This window comes from Brassica rapa, chromosome A02 (assembly GCF_000309985.2).
Source record: "Brassica rapa cultivar Chiifu-401-42 chromosome A02, CAAS_Brap_v3.01, whole genome shotgun sequence".
Lineage (NCBI taxonomy): Eukaryota > Viridiplantae > Streptophyta > Magnoliopsida > Brassicales > Brassicaceae > Brassica > Brassica rapa.
In genome coordinates this window covers 18,046,864-18,068,992 of record NC_024796.2, presented here as the reverse complement: position 1 = coordinate 18,068,992, position 22,129 = coordinate 18,046,864, and the positions used below count along the sequence as shown (strand labels likewise).

The 22,129-nt window shown below is 34.9% G+C and overlaps 2 protein-coding genes across 2 annotated transcripts; one reads left to right on the top strand and one right to left on the bottom strand.

The window, feature by feature from the left end:
• Positions 1-1,891: 1,891 nt before the first annotated feature.
• Positions 1,892-2,872, top strand: LOC103853595 (uncharacterized protein At3g43530-like). The gene is made up of 2 exons (XM_009130501.2): positions 1,892-2,062; positions 2,156-2,872. Exons 1-2 carry the CDS (start codon positions 1,892-1,894, stop codon positions 2,870-2,872), a joined length of 888 nt encoding a protein of 295 aa, XP_009128749.2.
• A 1,824-nt stretch (positions 2,873-4,696) lies between these two features.
• LOC103853556 (probable aquaporin NIP5-1) lies at positions 4,697-8,345 on the bottom strand. Its single transcript, XM_009130468.3, has 4 exons — positions 7,594-8,345; positions 5,942-6,361; positions 5,279-5,340; positions 4,697-5,187 (listed from the first exon to the last, which is right to left on the bottom strand). Exons 1-4 carry the CDS (start codon positions 7,819-7,821, stop codon positions 4,992-4,994), a joined length of 906 nt encoding a protein of 301 aa, XP_009128716.1. The 5' UTR covers positions 7,822-8,345; the 3' UTR covers positions 4,697-4,991.
• Positions 8,346-22,129: the final 13,784 nt, after the last annotated feature.

The window sequence follows — 22,129 nt, the reverse complement described above, 5'->3', positions numbered from 1 at the left end:
TAATTATAGGTCGTACCACAATCTGTGAAGCCTCAGAAGCTAGAACGTGGGTCAGTTTAGCCACCTCCGTATCAAAGCCAAGGAAAGCCTCCGTGCCAGTGTCGTCCGACACAGAAAGTATCACCGGTACCTGTCGAAAGGGAAAATATTTTTGGTTTTTGCTTACAAATACGCAGAAAGAAAAAAATAAAAATTACTCACCTGAGTTCAGCCAGCATTAATGATGCAATCGTTGTCGGGGTTTATCGGAAGTAAGGTTCTTACATTCTCGTCAATGGAAGGTTGAGACGTTTTAAGTTCTGCAAATTTCATCGGCGAAAGTCGCAAGCGTGAAGCGGAGGAAGAAGAAACCTAATAGTATAGTGGGCTTGACATATGTTTGCAAAGGCCCAAACAAAAATTATAATAATAGCCCAATACAGATTAGAGACATGAGAAACCGGAATCAATTCAAAAGCGAGCCGGTTTAGTGAAGGGACATGTGTTCAAAAACGCCTCCTCCTTTCTGATGATGTGGACGCCTATGGAAAGAGGCAAGTCAACTTTATTTATAAAGATGATATTTCTATTGAACGAGAAAAAGATTGTAACTTCTGCACTTTGAAGACTGCAATCAAGAGGCAGTGTAGATCTATGCAACATAAACTTTTTCACATCTATAAAAGTTGAAAGTGCCCGTATCAAACTCTAGTTATTTCTTATTATTGTTTCTGTTGTTGCATTTGAATCTTCTCTATTAAAAGATAATTACTTTTTAGAATAAACATTTAACTCATGTGTAATTTACATATAATGCCATTAGAATTTAAGATTTCGTTAATGGCTTTTTAGTCTTTTTGACATTACTACATAAGTACATAACCTACTAATAATATTCACCTTCGTTACGATATCCCAATCTTCCTCGTCGGCGCAAACTGGTTACCAACCGGGATTTGTCATCTCTAATGGAGCATTCACCCATCTCTCTCAGATCCTCTTCCTTCCACCATTATGGGTCTCGTGCTAAATTGAAGAGATCTCATTTTTAGCTTCATGGATTGTTTGGGACCTTTTTGTTCCTTATTTTTGCGATAGACATCTACTTGACGTGGATATTGGAGTTAAAATGTTTTAAGTCAAGAACAAGATATATATATGGAACCTTAACTCCAAATGCTCCTCCCTCTCCATTACAAATGATGATTTCACCCTGTAATAAAAAAATAATATATATATATATATATATATATATATATATTTTAAAATATAAAATCCGGTGAAATGTGGTTAAAAACTTTAGGGACTTTAATAACATCAACTTATTACCAACCCGACCTGCTCTACCCGATCCAACCAAACTAAATCGGGTCAAACCTGTTTCCTAATTTCTAAACGATGTGTTTCACAGAGAGCCCCAACTTAAATATCTGACCCACCCAAACCTAATCAAAATATCCGACCCACCTATAACTAGACGACCGTGTTTTGTCTCTCTCTACCTAAATCCCCCACTCGTCTCTCTCCGGCTCCTCTCTCTTGCGTTTACGAAACAGAACCCTAGCCTCCGTGCGTCGTGCCTTCTTCGTCGTCCTCCTCCGTATAAATTAATAATCCATCAATCTCTCCCTCTTATTTTCCGGGTCTCAACTCTCTATTTGTCTTTGTTTGCGAGTTAAACCTGAAATCCTAGAGTCGAGAACCGCTCCGTTTCTTCTTCCTTCTCCGTCGAAATCTAGTCTCCATCTTCGTTCCTTTTCGTAAGTGAGTAGTTTCCCTTTTTGAATATTACATTGTTGAGATGTCTTAATTGATGTTTGCTATGCGGTTTGCATTTGGAGTAATTGACTTGTTGTGTTTGTAACATCTTGTACAGGAAATGAATGGCCAAAAAATAAAGAATCCATCTACTATGTCTGGTGGAGTCTCCAATAGAACTAGAGCTAGAAAGGCGGTCTCAGATGGGAATGAGCCGGTAAGAGAAGATGTAGTCCATCAAGACAGTACTTCAGTGAGAGAAACGACTGTAGTTTCGCTCTCAGTTGATTCCGAAAGTAAAGACATGTACGCTGTATCATCTAAAGTATTTTTTGCATTCATTTTTATCATTGTTAGAGAGAAAGTATAGTAGTTTTAGTAGTAACGAATGACTAATACATATATATTATGATTGCAGGCAAGGCAACCACCACAGCCCCTTGAATTATACTTCAAGAGCACAGAGTTCTCGAAGACTTGCAAGATTCCCTCTAAGTGCTTTGTGAAGAACACAATGGACGTGATTAAGAAGCTTAAAGAGAAGGTTAAATGGTTAACAAGCCATCCTCAGTTTCACCACTTCTTCCACATGCCTGATGAACAATACCTGAAGCTCCAAGGAATGTGGATGTTACTCATGCGCACCATTTCGACTGAAGAAGAAGATGTTGCATGGTTTGGAGTGAATGGAGTGCCCATCCGCTCTTCTATGAAGGAACATGCCCTCATCTATGGCTTAGACTGCCATGAGTATTCGAGGAAATATTTGAAGCTCGGGAGTACTAAGTTTGTGGATTATTACTTTGGTGGACTAAAGAAGATCACCATAACAGATGTGGAGCACAAGCTGTGGTCTATGAAGACGTCATCCAATGATAGATTGAAGATGGTTGTGTTGTTGTTCCTTGGTCGGGTTATCAGAGGACATGCAAAGGATTCCAGACCAGTAGACCCGTTCATCTTAAGGATCGTGGAAGATTTGGATATATGCAAAACATTTTCTTGGGGTCGTCTAACATTTGATGATGCAATAAAGAACATTAAGCATATGATGGAGCTTCTGAAGGGTGAAGTGCACCCGGCATGCGGCTTTCCTGGATTCATAATTCCATTAGAGGTAAAGCATACAATTTAGTAAAATATTAGTTGTTTAATAACCAAAAATATGACATTGTGACAATATTTGTGTAAATTTTGGCTTTTGAGTGGATTCCTAAGCTGGGAAAAAGACTTCGACTCTCTACAGACAGACCTTGTGAAAATTTTCCTAGGATGTGCAAGAGCCGGTGACGTTCTACTGTCTAGATCTCATATTTCAACTTCCATTTGTTAATCATAAGAGAGTATCGATTGGTGTTCTATGATAATATCGATCGATACACCTTTCAAAACTCATCGATGAATTCAAGGAAGAGATGGCATCAAAGTTCAATATAAGTGATCTTGGAAGATTAACTTATTATTTCGGAACAGAAGTTATTCAAAAGGAGGAATAACGTTGAAGCAAAGGAATTACGCCTTGAAGATCTTAAAAGACGTGAGGATGAAAGATTGTAATCTAGCTCATACGCCAATGGATTCTGGTATCAAAATATCGAAAGCTGTAAGTGAAAAGAGATTGATGCTACAAGGTACATGAGGAATGTCGTTTGTCTTCATTACTTGCTTCATATAAGTTGGGATTTGTCCTGCTGTGTAGGTGTGTTCAATCGATATATGCAGTAACCTAAAAAGTCTCATGGAGCCAATGAAGCAATGTTTAAGATACCTACAAGGCACCACTGCTTATGGGCTTATATTCCAACTATCAAACACGAGTTTGTTAAGACTAGTGGGTTACAATAGTCATAACATGGATCCAGACGATGCAAAAGCATAACCGGACATGTGTTTTATTTTGGCGAGACTCCGAAAAAATGGTGCTCACAAAAAAAGATACCATGGCATTATCATCCTGTGTAGTTGAGTTCATGGCGGGTACAAAAACTGCGAGACGGGCTATTTTGGCTACAGATTTTCTTGGAGAAATCAATGCAACATTGTGCGAGAAAGTCATCATTCGAATATACAATCAATCAGTCATTACTCTTACAAAGAATCAAGTATTTCATGGTCGAAGTATACACATACACACAAGATACTATTTTATAAGAGAATGCGTTGACGAAGGAATAATCAAAGTTGAGCATGTTCCTAGGAACGAACATAGGGTGGACATCTTAACAAAAGCTCTCGGAAGAATCAAGTTCAAAGAAATGAGGGATCTTATTGGAATTCAAGATTTTTCAAAAAATGAATTAAAGATTAAGGAGAAGAATGTTGGATTAAGCTTGAAGAAAACTTATGGGGCAAGTTAAAGACCTAATCTAGTCGAGATATAAAAATTAAGAATTAGAATATGTTTGAAGTTATCTGAATATGTTACCTAATAGAATAAGGAGTTTTATATCTCTATATAAGAAGATATCAAATTGTAACATAGCTTACAAGAGTTTAGAGATCGAGAGCTTTAGTTTGAGTTATTTTCTAAATCAATAAGAAAAGGGTTTTAAAATCTTAATCTTTAAATTATATACATAAACTATCTCATTCTTCTAATCAAAACTTAAAAGTGTCCGATCTGCTAAATCACCCAAAAAATGTTCCACACAAACAGGGGCGTCCCTCGGCACAGCGAGGTGAAGCACAGGCTTTGGGCCCCCAAATTTTTCTGGGCCCCCATTTGAAAAAAAAAATTATTATATATATATTTTTAAGTTTTATGGTACAAAAAAAGATTGTCAATGAAGTTAGAAAGTTATCCTAACAAAATATTATCATTTCAATGGGATTCAATAGAAAAAAAAATAGTTTTGATTAAATTTCTTCTCATTTTCAAAGTTTTTATGTTTATGTATGGACCCCCAAATTTTTTTTTGCTTGTGGCCCCAGTTAGTAGAGGACCGCCCCTGCACACAAACGCAATATTATTTATTAATAAAATAGCCCCGTCTCCAAGTAGGTACCACAAACCAACAAAGAAACACAAACCAAACATAGTGTACATTATTACAAAAGACACAATTTGTAAATGACAAGACGAGTTTGCATCAGACTTATTAGCCGATGCTATGCACACATAGAGCGTGGACTTATAGTCACATCTCCTTTTATTCTTCACACAAGCTTCCAAAGCTTTTCATATCATTACATTATTATGAATTATACAGTAACAGTAACAAGCAAAAGACTTGTCGACAAGTCTCTCACTCAACTTAACGGCGGAAGCTCCTAACCTGACGTGGCGGGTCAGTCGCGCTATCGTTAAGCTTGACACCTGTGTAGACGGCTGCACCAGATATGGCACCAAGTGTAGGAGCCACCAGATAAACCCAAAGTGACCTGTAGTTTCCTGATGCAAGGGCTGGTCCTAGAGTCCTAACCGGGTTCATAGATCCACCACTCGATGGCCTGTCAAAAATTTTAAAATGTTTTAGCTAGAGACATTTTGATCCAATGTCAGGATGATGCGAAGCTTTAAAAGCCTTTTATTTGGACTTACCCTGCGACAAGAATGTTGAGCATGACAGTGGCTCCAACAGCTATTCCAGCTAATTCTCCAACCTGCACGTGAAATCAAACAAAGAAAAGAAAATCAATTAAAATTAGCTACATAAATAACTATCACTGGCTAATCTATTTAAGAATCGATTCTTATTGTAATTTTGTTTTGTAAAATGTTAAAATATTATATCAGTTTTCGTTTTTGACTGATGTTACAATACACGGCTAGTAGCGGGTAAGCAAACAACAACACAACACCGAAACAAACTATGGACAACATCAACTATGGACAACATCAGCAATACAACAGTAGAGACTAAACGGTTTGATAAAGTAAACCATAACTTGTAAATTTGTTTATAATTAGCTATATTATTCTATTATCTTTTGAGTGTTTTTTACACAGAATTTGCATTTGGCATCGATCCAAGCAGTTAGAGTCCGTTCTGTTATAACAGTTTGGTTTCTGTTAAACATAACCAGGACTCTAAGTGTTTTTAGTAAAAGATGCAAAAAGACAAAACACCAAAGAATGACCTTACTAAAAGAACAGTTACGAAAATTTTCTTTCTTTTCCTCAAGTATAAAGATGCAAAAACTTTTAGACAATATATGAATATCCCTTGTCCATATATAGAATTGGGAAGAGAGAGAGACTTACGGCACGAGTGTCGGTGGCAACGGCAGTAACGACAAAGAGGAGAATAAAAGTGATGATGAACTCAAGAGCAAAGGCTTGTCCAACACTAACAGACGGAACAGTGACACCTCCCGACATGAAAGGATGGAAAACTGCTTTGAGTGCGAATGAAGCGCAAATGGAAGCTGAGACTTGGGCCGCTATGTAAGCAGGCACGTGGGCCCAAGGGAAGTGCCTTAGAGCTGCGAATGCTATGGTCAGCGAAGGGTTTAAGTGAGCCCCTGAGATGTGACCGGTTGAGAGAATTATGATCATCACTGCGAGTCCCGCGCATGCCGCGTTACCAATTAGGGTTTCAGCTCCGTCGTATTTCTGGTTCACGATTGGACCGGCCGTCGCTGTGAATATCAAGATAAATGTTCCCACGAACTCCGCTCCAAGCTGCATCACACACATAACACATGAAAGCATTGAACATATGTGAAGAGGCCAGATAGAGAGACATATCTTGTGGAACAAAAAAAACAAGAAGCGGATACAAAATAACTAAATATTTTATCTGAGGGATCGAAAGAACTCGCACAATGTTACTAGCTATAAGCTATTTACGAATGCATTTAAGCACAGTTTAAATTGGTTCTTCTAATTGTAGTCTCAATTGGTATTATTAATTGGTATGATACAGTCAACGGTTAGTATTATAGCCGCCCATAATATTCTCGCCTCTTCGAAACAAAACCAATCAAGAACATTTAATATCATAGATTATTAGAACAAAACCATAAATCGTTAGTAATTACTAATCATACTACGGTAATGCTCATATACCAGTCTTATAATTCTACGGAGTAAACATATTGGTTGGTAACAAAAAAGACAGGAGCTGTGAATTGCGTACAAAAGCCAAGATCCTTTCGTTGGCTGCTTCCGTCATGGACAGATAAGAAAACGCTCACAACAATTAAATGAATTGATCTAACCAAACCTACTTAACATATTTCGTTCATAAAATTGAAATAAAAAAAAAAACTAAAAAGACGTAGTAATTAGCTAATTAGCATCGTAATTAAAGAAAAAGATCAGTGATCTGATTATTTGTTTGACCATTTTAATTTCCGTGAAGGAAGCACCCCCCGCCCCGCCCCGCCAAATTAGTTATATTTATGCAACTTGCGTATTATATATGCCAATCACATATAAAATTTATACAATCCATACGATCAGGAGAGTCGGCATCCATATTGAATCGTTTAACTTTAGTTCGCGTGAGCCTTAATTATATCGGTTACGACTGGTAGTTCATGCATCGTGTTACCATCTCCCCCAAGTCTGACGTAAACCCCCTTTGATATTTTCAATATAAATAATAGTAGGTATAAAGAAAAGATAAATATTTTTTTTTGAGAACTATAAATATCAACTACGATTACAATATTCAGAGCTAACAATAATTATTCAAACATAAATGTGCGATCGAGTTGTGACTGCATATATATATATATATAATGATGTCTGGATCTCATTATTTTTGCTCATTAATCTAGACTGATTATTCATTATTTTCCCATCGTGGATTCCTTCTTTTTTGACAACCCTGTCGTGGATTCCTATGTTTTCACATAATCGGACAAAATATGTTGATATTTCCTTTACAATAAAAAAGAGTTACGTACCTTGCGAGTAAGGGAGACAACAGGGGAGGGAAAATCGGTGAAGCACGTGTCGGGTTGACCCCAAGTGTGTCCCATCACCGGCAAGCATTTGCATGGAGGCATCGGTTTCCGATGATCGAACGACATTGAATCCACTCTCATCCCCGTGATCAACGGTCCTCCCGGCGTTCCTGGCGTCGGAGGAGCCGTCACCGCCACTGCACCCATCTCAGCCTCCGTTGGAGCCATTCCAAACTCTCACTCTTTTTTTGGGGCTTTTTGTTTCTTTTTTAGTTTTAAATAAAAATTCTAAATTCTGATTTTTTTTGTTTTTTTGGGGGAAGGTAGATAAATTGAATAGAAACGAAATTTACATGATTTGAAGTTTTTTATAAATTTGGGTTTACACTTGTGTTTTAAACTTTGCCAGGACTTGTTTCACCAAACACAAATTAAAACGAGAGAGACACCAATTTATGAAAATTTTATCTATAAGTTTTTTTTTTTTTTTGCAAGTATAAAAAAATGGATCTGAGACTTTAAATTACATGCTTTCAAGGATTTTATAAAGCTGTTTCTACGTTAGAAGAGGAATATCAACGAAGCTAGCCACCTTACAAAAACAAAACAAAACAAAAAACTGACTCTTATAAAAGCAAAGACAACACACACATATAGATGCGTAAGTTAGCAAAGAACAGATACTAGTTTGTGAATCTGTGGTTCAGAGAAAAAGAGAGAGAGAAAAATAGATGTTAGATGACGAAGATGATGAAATGTTTGGTTAGCGTTTGAGCTTATGTATATATATAGAAAATAAACCATTATGCATTGAACCCAAAAAATTCAATCATAAAAAAGTCAACTCCAATATCTTATTGCTTTTATGGAACAGTTTCATTCATCTTACTAACTCCCTTTTAAAGATGTTGATGATCTGCTAGACTCACTGATTCCTTTATCACAGGCATCTTCGTTACCGTTCGATCAAGCAGTATTTTCGTGTGTGATTCTTAGGACTCCCACATGGGCCGTGACGGTATCACTATTCGCCACCCCACGACCCTCCAATAATGGAATAAAAAAATTTCTTAAGTCTGGGGAAGAGCGTTTGATTCGTGGAACTGTAAGACAATCGTTTTCGTATTTTATTTATAAAGAATAAATACTAATCTTTAGTGATTTTTTTTTTTTGAAACTTTTAGTAATTAATAGTTTTCTTTTGAAAAAGTAGTTACAAGTTTTGAATAGTGAACATCCGTGAATGTCAAAATTGGTAACCAAGTAAATTGATATTTTAAGTGGATACTCCCTCCATTTCTATCATTTTTATACATATTAAAAAAATAATTGAAATACATTTATGTTCTTATTAATTACAGCTATTTGACCAATAATATTTGATATAAATAAAACTATTTATAAAATTAATACAGTTTGTAATTAAGAAGGGAGTATGTATAAATTATATTAAAATTTTAAAATAAACTTTGTATAACAAGAAAAATATCAAAACAACGTTTTTTATGAAATAGAGTGTGAAAATGTGATGCAGCTAAACACGTGTGAAAGATAACATTTATAATACATAAAAATCTAAGAAGAAGGTAAATTCAAGCTAACATTTATTTTTATATATTTGATGATTGCAAATATATTTAAATAACAATCTTGTTCTGGATGAATGTAGACAAAATTTTGTGTATTAATAGTGAATCCAATCAACCAATTAAAGATAGTGTGACAAACTTTTAAGAATAAAGATACCCATTGTTAATCAACCAAGTCATGTTGGTTTAGTGGTAAAAAAAAGTTGAAGATGGAAATTCTGTCATGGGTTCGATTTACTTTGGTTACGTAGTCAATTAGTCATGCTATTTACATAGATTAATTGCTTATCTGGATGCAATGCTTCGTAAGATAAATCTTTAGACCTAAAAAAACTTTAAAATATACGAAAAAAGCACATGTTGTCAATCATCATTTATTTAGCCAAAAAACATCATAAGATAGTTAGAAAAAAATTCACTGGATAATGATTTTTACACTTTTTATACTTCTGATTTTTTAAAGATACTTAATAACGAAAATTAACAATATATTTATAACTGATAATATGTAAATATATATAAACTATAACTTCTATAAAATAATATCAGAGATACTAATAATTACTCTATAATTCATATAAACTATATAAACAAAATATTTGATTTTAGATTACTTTAGAAAAGAAAATGGCAGAAGGCGACGGTGATATTGAAGGTGACAAAACCCTAATTGAGATTTCTCCAGCGACCGCGAATGATCTACCACTGTCTCCGAAGGTAGGTTTCCCTCCTTCAGCTTAACCAGCAGAGGGGATTCTTCGATCTGTATGCAGATGCATCTGGGAGTCCGAAGTCGTACGCTCGAAAGGTGTGTGAAGATTCGGCCTTTAGGGAAGATGTACCGGTGGAGATTAAGGTTCGATATGGTGTTGCTCACATCAAAATCCCTAAGGAGGTGTTTGAGGACGATGTGCCACTGTGAGAGAGCTTCCTTGTGGGCTACTTTATAGGCGACCCTCCTCATGTGGGCTCCATACACTCTACGGTGATACGTATTTGGAACTCTCCAGGCAACGCGTCGAAGATTGATGTCCAGTTCTGTTCAGGGTTGAAAATGCTCAGATGAGGGCTCGCGTTATGAAGCGCCGCTACTGGTACATTGCGGATGTACCCTTGGCAGTGTGTGTGTGGAACCCGGAGACAGCGCAGTCCCCTCTGGACCTTACGGCCATGCCTCTCTGGGTAGATTTCAAAGGTGTTCCTAGGCATCTTTACTCACAGAAAGGACTCAGCTTTCTGTCTCTTGCAGCGGGGAAATTCGTAAAGCTTCACCCACAGACAGAGTGATGCACAAGACTTGATGTTGCAAGAGTCCTGGTGGAAGTGAATCTGCACAAGCCGCTGGTTCACAAGCTCAGTTTCAAGGACAGGGATGGAAGTGATGTCTCCGTTGAGATTGATTACCCCTGGCTACCTCCACACTGCAACCTTTGACATGGTTGGGGGCATGTGGAAAAGGAGTGCAACATGGTGTTGACAGTAAAGATTCTGAAGAGCTCCCAAGATGTGTTGGAGCAGGGAGAGGGGGTAGTTGAGGTTGTGGAGAAGGCAGCTGCCACCGAGAAAGAGGCTGTCTTGGATTTAATCTAAGAGCTGGAAAACACGAAAGCAGTAAGCTCTGGTGGCAATCTTACTGGTCGTGTGAGTGAGTCGGGTGGAAATGGGAAGGAAGTTATGAATGGCGAGGAGATAAGTAAAGTGAACGTGGATAAACAATAGAAAAGTGCAACTCATCGAGGGCGAAGCTGTTCCCCCCCATTGGAAATCATGTGAGCTCTGAAGGCAGGAGGAACTCAGCTTCCTTGTCAAATGGATTTTCTGTACCACAAGATTTGCGCTAGAATGGTGAAATAATGGAGGATGGGGAGTGTGAGGTGGTTAAAGAGACAAAGAAAGTCTCTGGAGATGTGGAGGAAGACCTGGAAGAAGCTCGCATAGTTAAGGAGAACAAGCAGATTGAATTGGGTAGCAAAACAATTACACTTGGGATTCACCGTTGTAGGAAGCAAGGGAGGAAGCCGATAGTGAGTTCAAAAGCATTACTTCTAGTGCAGAGTCAAAACAAAAAGGCTTCCTCTAGGAAGCACTGATGTCGTCTATCTTTTCCTCGAACATGCGAGGATTTAATAAGTCTTGCAAGCATAATGCGGTCAAACATTGGATTAGAGCTGAAAAATTACCGTTGGGTTGTTTGCTTGAGACTCGAGTTCAAGAAGCAAACTTTCCATGGATCTTCCAAAATACCTTTCAGGGCTGGTCCAGTCTTATGAACTACATCAAGCACAGATTGGGGTGTATTTTGGTGGTGTGGTCGGACTTGGTGAAAGTGGCTCATGTCTTAATCAGCGCTCAGATGATAACATCTTGGGTGAAATTTCGACAGACGAGTGATACGTTTCTGGTCTCCTTTGTCTATGCCTCAAACTTTACGCATGAAAGAAGGCAGTTTTGGAAAGAACTGGAACTGATTGCTATTATGACTGCAGGAGGCAGTGACGTCTATGGTAATGCCTCAGGACAACAACTGAATAATTCCAAATCTTCAGTTATGTTCGGTTCTAAGGTCATAGCGTCCACAAAAACTGATCTGAAAAGATCACTTGGAATAAACAATGAAGGTGGAATGGGGATGTATTTGGGGATGCCGGAGAAGATTTGGGGATCAAAGAAACATGTTTTTTCGTTCGTCCAAGAGAGAATGAATGGGAGATTAAACTCTTGGTCTGGAAAGCTCTTATCGAAAGGGGGAAAAGAGGTTCAGATTAAATCGGTGGCACAAGCTGTACCAACCTTCGTGATGTCATGTTACCTGCTACCTCAGGATATATGTAAAAAACTTTCTGCCGCAGTGGCGCGCTTCTGGTTGAGTACGGGTAACAGTAATCTAGGTTTACATTGGGTGGTTTGGGATAAAATATGCTTACCAGAAGAAAGAGGACTGGGGCTCCGAAATTTCATAGATTTTAATCTCGTACTATTAGCCAAGCAAGTGTGGCGCCTGCTGACACATCCACATTCTCTGATAGCAAGAGTGCTCAAGGGGCGGTATTATTGACACTCGAACCCATTGCATACCGAAAAAGCAAACTCGCCATCCTTTGGATGGAGTAGCCTTATGGCAGCAAAATCAATTCTGGAGGATGAGATTAGAAGAACGATTGGATCTGGGGCTGGTACTTACGTCTGGCTCCCCACCAGTCATGCCCGATCAACCGAAGACAACCCATGTTGATAAGGACCTTAAGTGCATCACCTCGTTGACTATGATACCAAAGAGTGGAATGTAGATTTATTACACGAGCTTATAGTAGCAGATGATGTATCTCAGATTCTCTCATTACGGATTAGTAAATCGGGGTGCCATGATGGATATAGTTGGAATCATACGAACTCGGGATGCTATACTGTGAAGTCTGACTATACAATGGCAGTAGAACAACAGAAGAAAGCGAAGGAGATACCGATACTTGCACCGAATTGCAACATCCTGAAGAAACAAGTATGGAAGGTTAAAGCACCGAGGAAGATCAAGCATTTTCTTTGGCAAGCTCTTTCCGGATATGTAGCATCTGCGTGTAAGCTAAAGGAGAGGCACTGTGGTACTGACACGGTCTGTCAAGCGAGAACGAAACCATCAACCATATCTTCTCTGAGTGTCCACCAGCAATCCAGTGTTGGGCTCTGTCGACGGTTCCATCGTCTCCGGGGTTCTTCCCGTGTTCTTCTATATATGTTAATTTTGATATAATGTTGCAGATGGGGAAAAGCTCAGATCAGAATGTCATAGATACTTCAATGTTCCCATGGATTATATGGTATTTATGGAAACCTCGAAACGACAAATGTTTCAACAATAAAGAGACACCGGCTATGGATACTCTGAACTTGGCGTGTCATGAAGCGGAAGCGTGGAGGATAGCTCAAATCGCACCATAGTTAAACAATGAATAAGGACCAAGTATAAAGAGGCAGCAAGTGCTTGATGATACATAACCGGCTGGAAGATGGAGATGCCAGATTGACGCATCATGGACATAGCAGAGAGAGGGGACCGGCTTCGGCTTTATTCTCTTCGAAGGGGAGTCAGTCATCCTAGTGGGCCAGAGAAGAGCCAGGCAATAAAACTCCCCCTACATGCGGAGGCGGAGGGCCTGGTGTGGGAATGTGCTCTGCTGCTGCTGCTGACTGTCCGAGAAGTGTTCCGGGCGATCATCTTCTGAGCTCTGATCGTATACCAACCTCATCCGGCGGACAGATTCCTGTTCTGCTGATCCTTCTTCTTCCGGACATGCAATTGAGATTTTTACGTTCCATATAGTTTGAGGAGACTTATTAGTGAGGTCGAGAGGAAGAAGAGAAAGTGTTTGTTGTCAAAGATTACTTTCTCATTAATTAAATGAACACTGTACGAGGGTATTTATACAAATGGTCAAAATTGTTGTCCTACTTCTGATTTTGGTTTTCGTATCATGGATCTTATTTGCTAATATGATGGCCGGTCATAGTTTACTAAAGATTTTAAGTGGGAATAGAAGTGAATCTTTTTTTTTTCAATACGAAATTCAAGATTATGTTTGTGTTCCGTGAACTCAATAACCACTTATTTAGAGCAGTTATGTAGACGGGGTTTAAACCATGTGAGCTTTGAATCTGACTGTCAACAGCTTGTTCAAATTATCACAGCTTCCAAGCCGTGGCCAGCACTGGATCCAGAACTTGATGACATTGATACACTTCACTCATCTTTTTCTTTTTTCTCTTTATGCAACCTTTGTCACGGTTGGGGCATGTGGAAAAGGAGTGCACCGTGGTGTCGACAGTAAAAGGTCCCATTCAGCTATGCTTTATGTCGATTCTACCCCACCGGTTTGGTTTACTGAATCGGGTGGTTTCGGTACTTAGTTCTTCATTGTTGTAAAAAAAAGATTAATTAATATATTTATTATAAAATATTATGTTCAAAATATCAACTTATAGAAATTTTTATTATATATCGAATTTAAATATCATGTTTCATGGTAAATAGTAATACATATAGTGGGTATTTTTTTTATAATTCATTGGCAGACATAAAATTTTGAATTTAAAACAGTTATCACAAGAATCATTACTTGTGTGTGTTGTAAGCCTAATATGGAGATTATTCTAATTGTATTGATCACTTTAGGTTGCATAATACAAACATTAATACAATCATTAATTATCTCAAGTTTGAGTAATAGAATATCCATTTGTTGCAAAACAAAATAAAAAATAATACAAGCATTAATTATCTCATGTGAAATTTTGAGATAAAAACAAAAATTCGATATTGAGTTATTTAAAATTCAAGAAAAATAAAAAGAAAATTGGCTTTAAATGACGATGTACTAGCTTTAAAATGAATTTTTTTCTTTTTCCTTAGCCGATTTGTTTTCTCCAACCACTTCTCTTCTTGCTATTAGGTTGAGTTAATTTATATAATGGATCTTGTTGAAGGACATGCATAATCCATCTCAAAAACAATTTTAAAACAATAAGACCAAAATTCTAGTTTTTTCGCCGACTTCGTGTGATATCTGTGAGTTCTACTTTATTTATATATACGAGGGAATCATCGACTTTTTTTCTTTTTCCTTAGCCGATTTGGTTTTATCCAACCACTTCTCTTCTTGCTATTAGGTTGAGTTAATTTATATAATGGATCTTGTTGAAGGACATGCATAATCCATCTCAAAACACAGGTTTGTGACGTAAATGATCTTGGCGCTATGCGCCTTCAAATCTGATTTGTTTCGAATTGGCATCTCGGTTTGACCGGAAATGTAATTTCGACTGAACCGAGGTTATAAGATTCAACGTTCAAAACATGAACATACATACTAAATACGTACATCTATTTGAAAAAAGGCACAATACTACACAAGCTGTACCTAAGCTCCTTCAGCCCATATAGTTTCCCACTAATTGTTACCTGCGGAACAAGTAGATTCATGATAAACTAAACTGCCCAGTGAGTTTGGTTTCCCACTACCCACATATACAATTCTCCTACCACTGCAGCTGGAACGCCTCCGATCTGGGCTTGGTCGGTTTGATCGTTAATGTTATCTCCTTCGGGTAACATCATCGTAAATATTCTTGGTGTTGCTTTTTAATTTCACACACACATTTCCAGTTCTTGAATCTGAATTTGGCATGTCCAAAATGAAATCAAAATTCGACGATGAGTTATTTAAAGACGTTTATTGAAGATTCAACCATCGATTACAACAAAAATAGGAAATAAATTAGCTTAAAGGACGATGAACTTATCAAGAACAAGCCTAAAGAAATAAATCTAAAACCCTAGTTTTTGTGCTGACTTGGTGTGTTTGTGAATAGATAGAACTCGCCGACTTTTTTCATTTTCCTTAGCCGACTTTGGTTTCTCCAAATGCTTCCTTTTTGGTTATTAGTCTGAATTCATTTACATATTGGGCCTAATCAAGGGACATATTACATCACAGACGACAAGGATGACTGAAAATGTTTGTAGGTGTAGACATAAATTTTAATGTTAACTAAACTTGCAAGTTTTCGTGTGGAGGTAAGAGATGGAAAGCACACTTCATCCAGTAGGATGACTAGCTATGTTTTGGTAGATTAATGGATTGCACGGGAGAAGTTGGAACTCGTGAGCTAAGAGTCAACGTAAGAAACAAGTTACAAAATCAGTGTACGTATTTTTTGAGTAAATTTAACATATAATAAAAAAACCATAATGTTGTGGTAGCATGCAATACATATTTGGTCCAGTTTGGAATATTAGGTTCACAAGACAGATGTTTAAAAAGCACTAATAGCAACAGCGCATCTTCAGCAAGATAAATGTTTGTGAAGGCATAATGGGGAGTTCAAAGATTCTTTATCGGCTGCAAAAACAGGAGAGCATATTCGTTTGAAGCAACCCAATGCAATCTCAAGCTGTATTCCCTTATTGCTTGGTTGATTTCTAAAAACAGGCTATTCACAGGAGAGCGATTGGAGTTTGGAGTTGTGAACAAATTTGCGTATTTTGTGTGAAGCTTAAGGAAACAAGAGACCACTTCTATTTCATGTGCCCTTATACTCAAAGGAAGATGTAGAGTGTTGACAAGGTGTGCACATGCACCAGTTTTTTATAAACTTAGTGTAGTTTATGCTATTTTTTTGTAGTGCATACATTAAAACATGATGGTGCTAAATTAGTTGCTCAATTCAATTATTTTGTATTTTTCTTATGAGTTTTTAATTAATTTGTGAACATAATTTTGTTGATCAATAAATTGAAAATTAGACAAAAACACTAGCTTTCATATGTGGAGAGACAGAAACCGGACAAGCACCACCAAGATTGGTTAGATTCTTATCATCTGAGATGAGTAATTGACAAAGCAATTTGTAACATGTTATGATTCTTAAACTACAAGGCTCTTCGTAAACTTGCGGGAGAGTGTCGACCCAATGATGTTGGTTTGAGATGCGAGTACTCTGTGTAATGGCCATTGTCTAGACAGTTAAATGGTTTACATTTTTTGTTTTGTTTTTGTTTATAACGTTCTTTATTATCTTATATATTTTCTTTTGTTGAACAATACCCTATCTATTTTTATTTGTTGATGTTTAGGCATTAAACACAAAAATCTAAAAATATTTCAAATAATACATTTTCTAAAAAAAGTTATTAATTATATTGGTTAAAAACATCATTAATTATTCATTTAACCACATCAATCAATAATAAGACAAATTTTAAAAATACAAATATATAGATTAAATATAATAATAAATTTTATATTAAAATTAAAATGATAAATAATCTGAAATAAAAGGTAGTTTAAAGTGTCATCTCTTTCTTATTAAAAGAGGAGCATTCCTACAAACTAACCCTATCTTCATGTGTTATTAACCAAAATGTCATTTCTTACGTGTCATCACAAGAGCTCTTCTCACACCTTTTAACTAAAAGCCCTCTTTTCACTAGAATAATTACAAGTATTGTCATTGTTATAAATTGACCTTCTTAAACATTTATAACCGCCAGTTGCATCAATGATTTTTTATCATGATTAATTTTGTATATTAAACTTAGATAGAACGTGTTTACAATGTCCACATAAGCAAAACAGATATAAAGTAAATTATATAGTTATATACTTTTATAAATATACACAAAATAATTATATTACAAAGTTGATATGGTCGTACTATATATAAAAATAATAATTATATAATAGTTATATAAATATATGTATAATAATTATATTATATAGTTGATATGGTTGTACTATATACAAAAAAAATTATATAATAAATATATATATATATATATATAATAATTAAATTATATAATTGATATGGTCGTACTATATACAAAAGAAAATAATTATTTAATCATATAACTATAATTTTTAATAGTATATACAAAATAATTATATTATAGTTATATGAGTATATACAGGATAATTATATTATAATAGTTGAAAAAAAAAATTCCAAACATATATTTTGCATGTTAACCACGCAATGTGGTTAAATGTGGCCATTTAATATAATAGTATTACAATTTAATTGAATTAATCACGCAGCGTGACTTGCAAGATGTTAACCAGTTTGGTAAGCAACTTAATTGAGTTAATATTGATATATATATATTCGATTTCCAAACAAATAAGAGGTTTTTCATTACATTTACTGTATAATGAATATATGGCAATAAATAGTGAAGGACAATATTAATTGACCACAAAATTCTTAATAAAGGTAATTCATGATGGTAAAATATGTGAATTGTGTAAGTTATTTTAGGACTAGATTTGCGATTTTGATTTTCACATTAAATGACATATATACAAATTCTTTAATAGATATTTTTCATTTTAAGAAATCTAAGGCATGGTTATACTATATAAATACCAAGGTATGCAGTTCTAATCTGCATTCTAATCATAAATTAAATTCTCTGCAATAAAATTTGGGCTTTCTTTTGCGAAAATGGTTGGTTTTGATTTTGTTGGTGAGAGGCAAATGGTAGATTCACAAAACTCTTCTTTAAAGATCTGTCTCCATGCGTAAAGAAGATGTTGTTAACATACTTTCTTACATAGACAAAAGAAATAGTAGAAAGTATTTTTTTTTTCTTCGGTATCTTGTGTCTAACGTGAATATATTTATAGTTTGGTTTTCACTATTCAGAATATATTGAAACGGTGTTGATATTTCCACTCCTTATTACACTATATTTCACTGGCGGTTCAAATATATATTGAAGCCTAACCCAACTTCTTTGTATGTTTATATTTTTTTTTTGTACATACATTTTTTTATTATTAGAAAAATTACAAATGGGAAATACTACCCTAATATGTGTATTTTATATCACATTTACACATGTATGAATATTGTATTTACTATGTATTTTAATACAATATATAATTATTAAAAACTTATACAATATTATTTTGTTTCGTACCGAGATAAGATTCATGCAAGTGTTAAGAGAGATTTGATAAATCAATTTGACCCTTTCCTAGCTCAAAGGAAAACAAATGTGAAATCAATTCGTTCAATCGTTCATTATATAAAATGTAATATTGTGACTATGACTTTTATATTTCTAATATCTATAGATTAAAAATTATAATTTCTTCTAATCCATTCACTCCGCGCATGGTGCGGGTTATCACCTAGTCTAAACTATTAAAGATGAAGTACAAATATAAACAAACTCTAAAATTAACTATTTAATTACATCTAATCCCACTGAGATACTAATTAATCTTAACTTTCAGTATTTATTGCATTTTCCGAATTTTAATCATACTTACCTAATTTATTTCATAATTAATTCCTTACAAATAATAAATGTAGTTAACTCATTTTATGTAACAATATATATTTTCACTTTCATTATTAAGTGGTAATTTCTTTAATCAAAACTACTTCCTATAATCTAGCTTAAGCCTAAGGGTCTAACTGGTGACCATTATAGGAACATTAAGAATGAATAGTGAAAAATTGCAGAGAAATAAAATTATAGGAATGAAAAGGAAGATTATTCCTTATTAATTTTAATGAGGAACAAATTTGTTCTACATTCTTCTACAATGAAAGGAATGAAGGAAAAAAATATTCCTTTTAAATGGTAAGAAAATTAGGAATAGTAAAGAATGCATTATTCCCTTCATTCCTTAGTCACCAGTTAGACCCTAAATAATACTCCACCCGTTTCAATTTAGATGATGTTTTAGGTGATTTTTATTGTTTCACAGTAGATGATGTTTTTAGATATTTAAGTAATTTTAATTTTATTGAAAACTATGTAGCAAATTGTATTTTTACTATTTTTGTTTATAGTTAGATAAATTAATTTTAAATTATATTTCTAAATTTTTTAAGAAAAATTAAAATTTTAAATATGTGTATAAAAATTCAAAACTTCGTGTATTATTGAACGGAGGAGTATTTACTAAAAACTGATTAGTTAAGAATATGATATTTACTAAAGAATCTTTCATTTTACGCTCATACATCAAAAAAATAATATTTATATTTAAGTAATCGATTATAGAAAAATCTATATGTTTTGTCTTTATTTCAGTCACTAATCGGTTAAATATATATGAAAATATAACTACAAAATCATAGAGCATCCCAATATTCGTTTGATATTAACTACAATAGATCTATAATTTCACATGAAATTAAACAATTTATATAATATATAAATACAATATAAATTAATCTGTAGATATATTATTATTTTTATATGTTCATATAAACAATAATCAAATATAAATTGAATACAATAAGAAATATATGTGATACAAGTGACTGTTTGAAAAAGAAAAGATAATATTTAATGTAATAAGTTAAAGTATTATAATTAGAAATGTCATATTAATCAATTATTTAATATATATAAATCATTAATATACATAAAAAAGAGAAATTTATATATAAAAAGTAAATATAAATACCCGTGCTCCTCTAGTATATTATAAAATAGAAAAAGTATAAAAAAGAAAAAAAAAACTTATTAATCTGACTTTTCCAATTTTCGTTTGGATCCATGTCTAGCAGCTAGTGATATACCATAGATTTTACTCATTTTTAACGATGGTACATAGGTGCTTTTAGATACATTATAGTTTTTTTTTTGAGTCTTTTAGTATGTTGTCAGATTTTGGAGTGATTTGGAGGAAAGTCGGGATTTTGATGCATTTTGGAGATAAAATAAAAAAGATATGTAGCTGACTATCGAACAGCCCAGCAGACGATGATTGAAGATGATAATCAATCGACACACACCTTATGTTGTCGATCGACCGAAACATGCAAAGACCAGACTTGGTTACAACTGACTTTAAGCCCAAGCCCACAAGAATTACCAAATTGTTCCTGACGAATTTTAACCTAATATTTATGTACTCTGCCATTGTTCTAGGCAACATACGCTTTCACACTTTCACACAGAAAAATACTTAGAATTTTAGGTTTGGAGAGAAGATCCAAGACTCCTTCAGAGATTTGTGATTGGAACTTTATATTTTTCTACTCCTATCTATTTTATGCAGTTCATTCATTATCTTGTTATGAATTGCTCAGCTGAGTAGTTCTCTTTATTAGATTTAGGGTTCAAATATTTATGAAAGATTAGCCCTAAATATAGAATTTCTAAGTGTTAGGATATCAATCAATTGAACTGTTCTTTAATGCATGTGTTCTAGAGTAGCTAACTAGGACCTTGTCTATAGATATTACGGAGCAAACGAAAGCATGGTCCTATGTCTGAACTAGTTTACATTGTGTTAGGATTACCAGAAACAAGCGACAACTGATTTAGTTTAACCTAGTGAACAAGTCAAACCCGTGCGGTAAAGCTTGCTGGAAGGAATGTCGATCGGCAATTCAGTAGTTGCATCGATCGACGGGCTGAAAGGTGTATCGATCAACAATCTATAATTGGTATCGATCGACACTTTCTCAAGACCTCAGCTCAAGACCAACAAGCGACAGCTGAGGTCTTTGATCTGGCAATAGATAGTCTAAAAATACGGAAGTTGATCGACTATTCTATAGTTTGAGTTTTAGAATATCCAACATACACTTAGTCTCTGAATCTCTATAATTCTGACTGTCTAAATAGAAACCCCAAGTCTAACGCCTTTCATATTTGTTTCTAAATTCCAATCAATCAACCGAGCAATTACCTTGCTCATACCACTGCTATTTACATTTAAACATGTTTGTCAAGATTAACCACAAAACTACTAGATCTTTTATGTATCTTAGCTCTCTGTGAATTTGATCCTTAAATATTACAACTCGATTTTTTATTTGAAAGTGTACAAATCACTCGTTAGGTTATTTGAGTGATATCGACCACTTGCTGATTTCCTGCCATAATTTATGACCAGAATCAATATTCGTAGTAAACGTTAGCCGAAACTATATCATCAATAGTAGTTAAACCTATTAGACGAATCTGCCTTGATAAGAAATTAATCATTGAGGACAATCATATACACTTGTTGTACCATTATCATCAATAGTATGGATTTAATATGTTTTTGGTTTTACGGACATAATAATTCATAGTTATACAGAAATACTTTTGTTGTAGTGCAACTGAAAGCACAAACATCCTTTGTCTTAGAAAAACACCAACATGGCAGCATCTATAGTTGGTTATTTTGTTATAGGCCATTTGCAAGAAGAAAAAAATGCTAACTAAGTTACACGAATGTGGTTTAATTCAATGCGACTGTCATACAATAATGGCATATTATTATTATTTAATGCCTGACTGCCTGCCATACAAAAATCCTTGCAAAATTCAAAACTCATATGGTTGAAAATTAATTGAATAATGGAAATGATTGCATGATCTCTGTTTTAGGTGTTGTCATAGGGAAATGGGTCATTTCATACACTCGACACTGTGC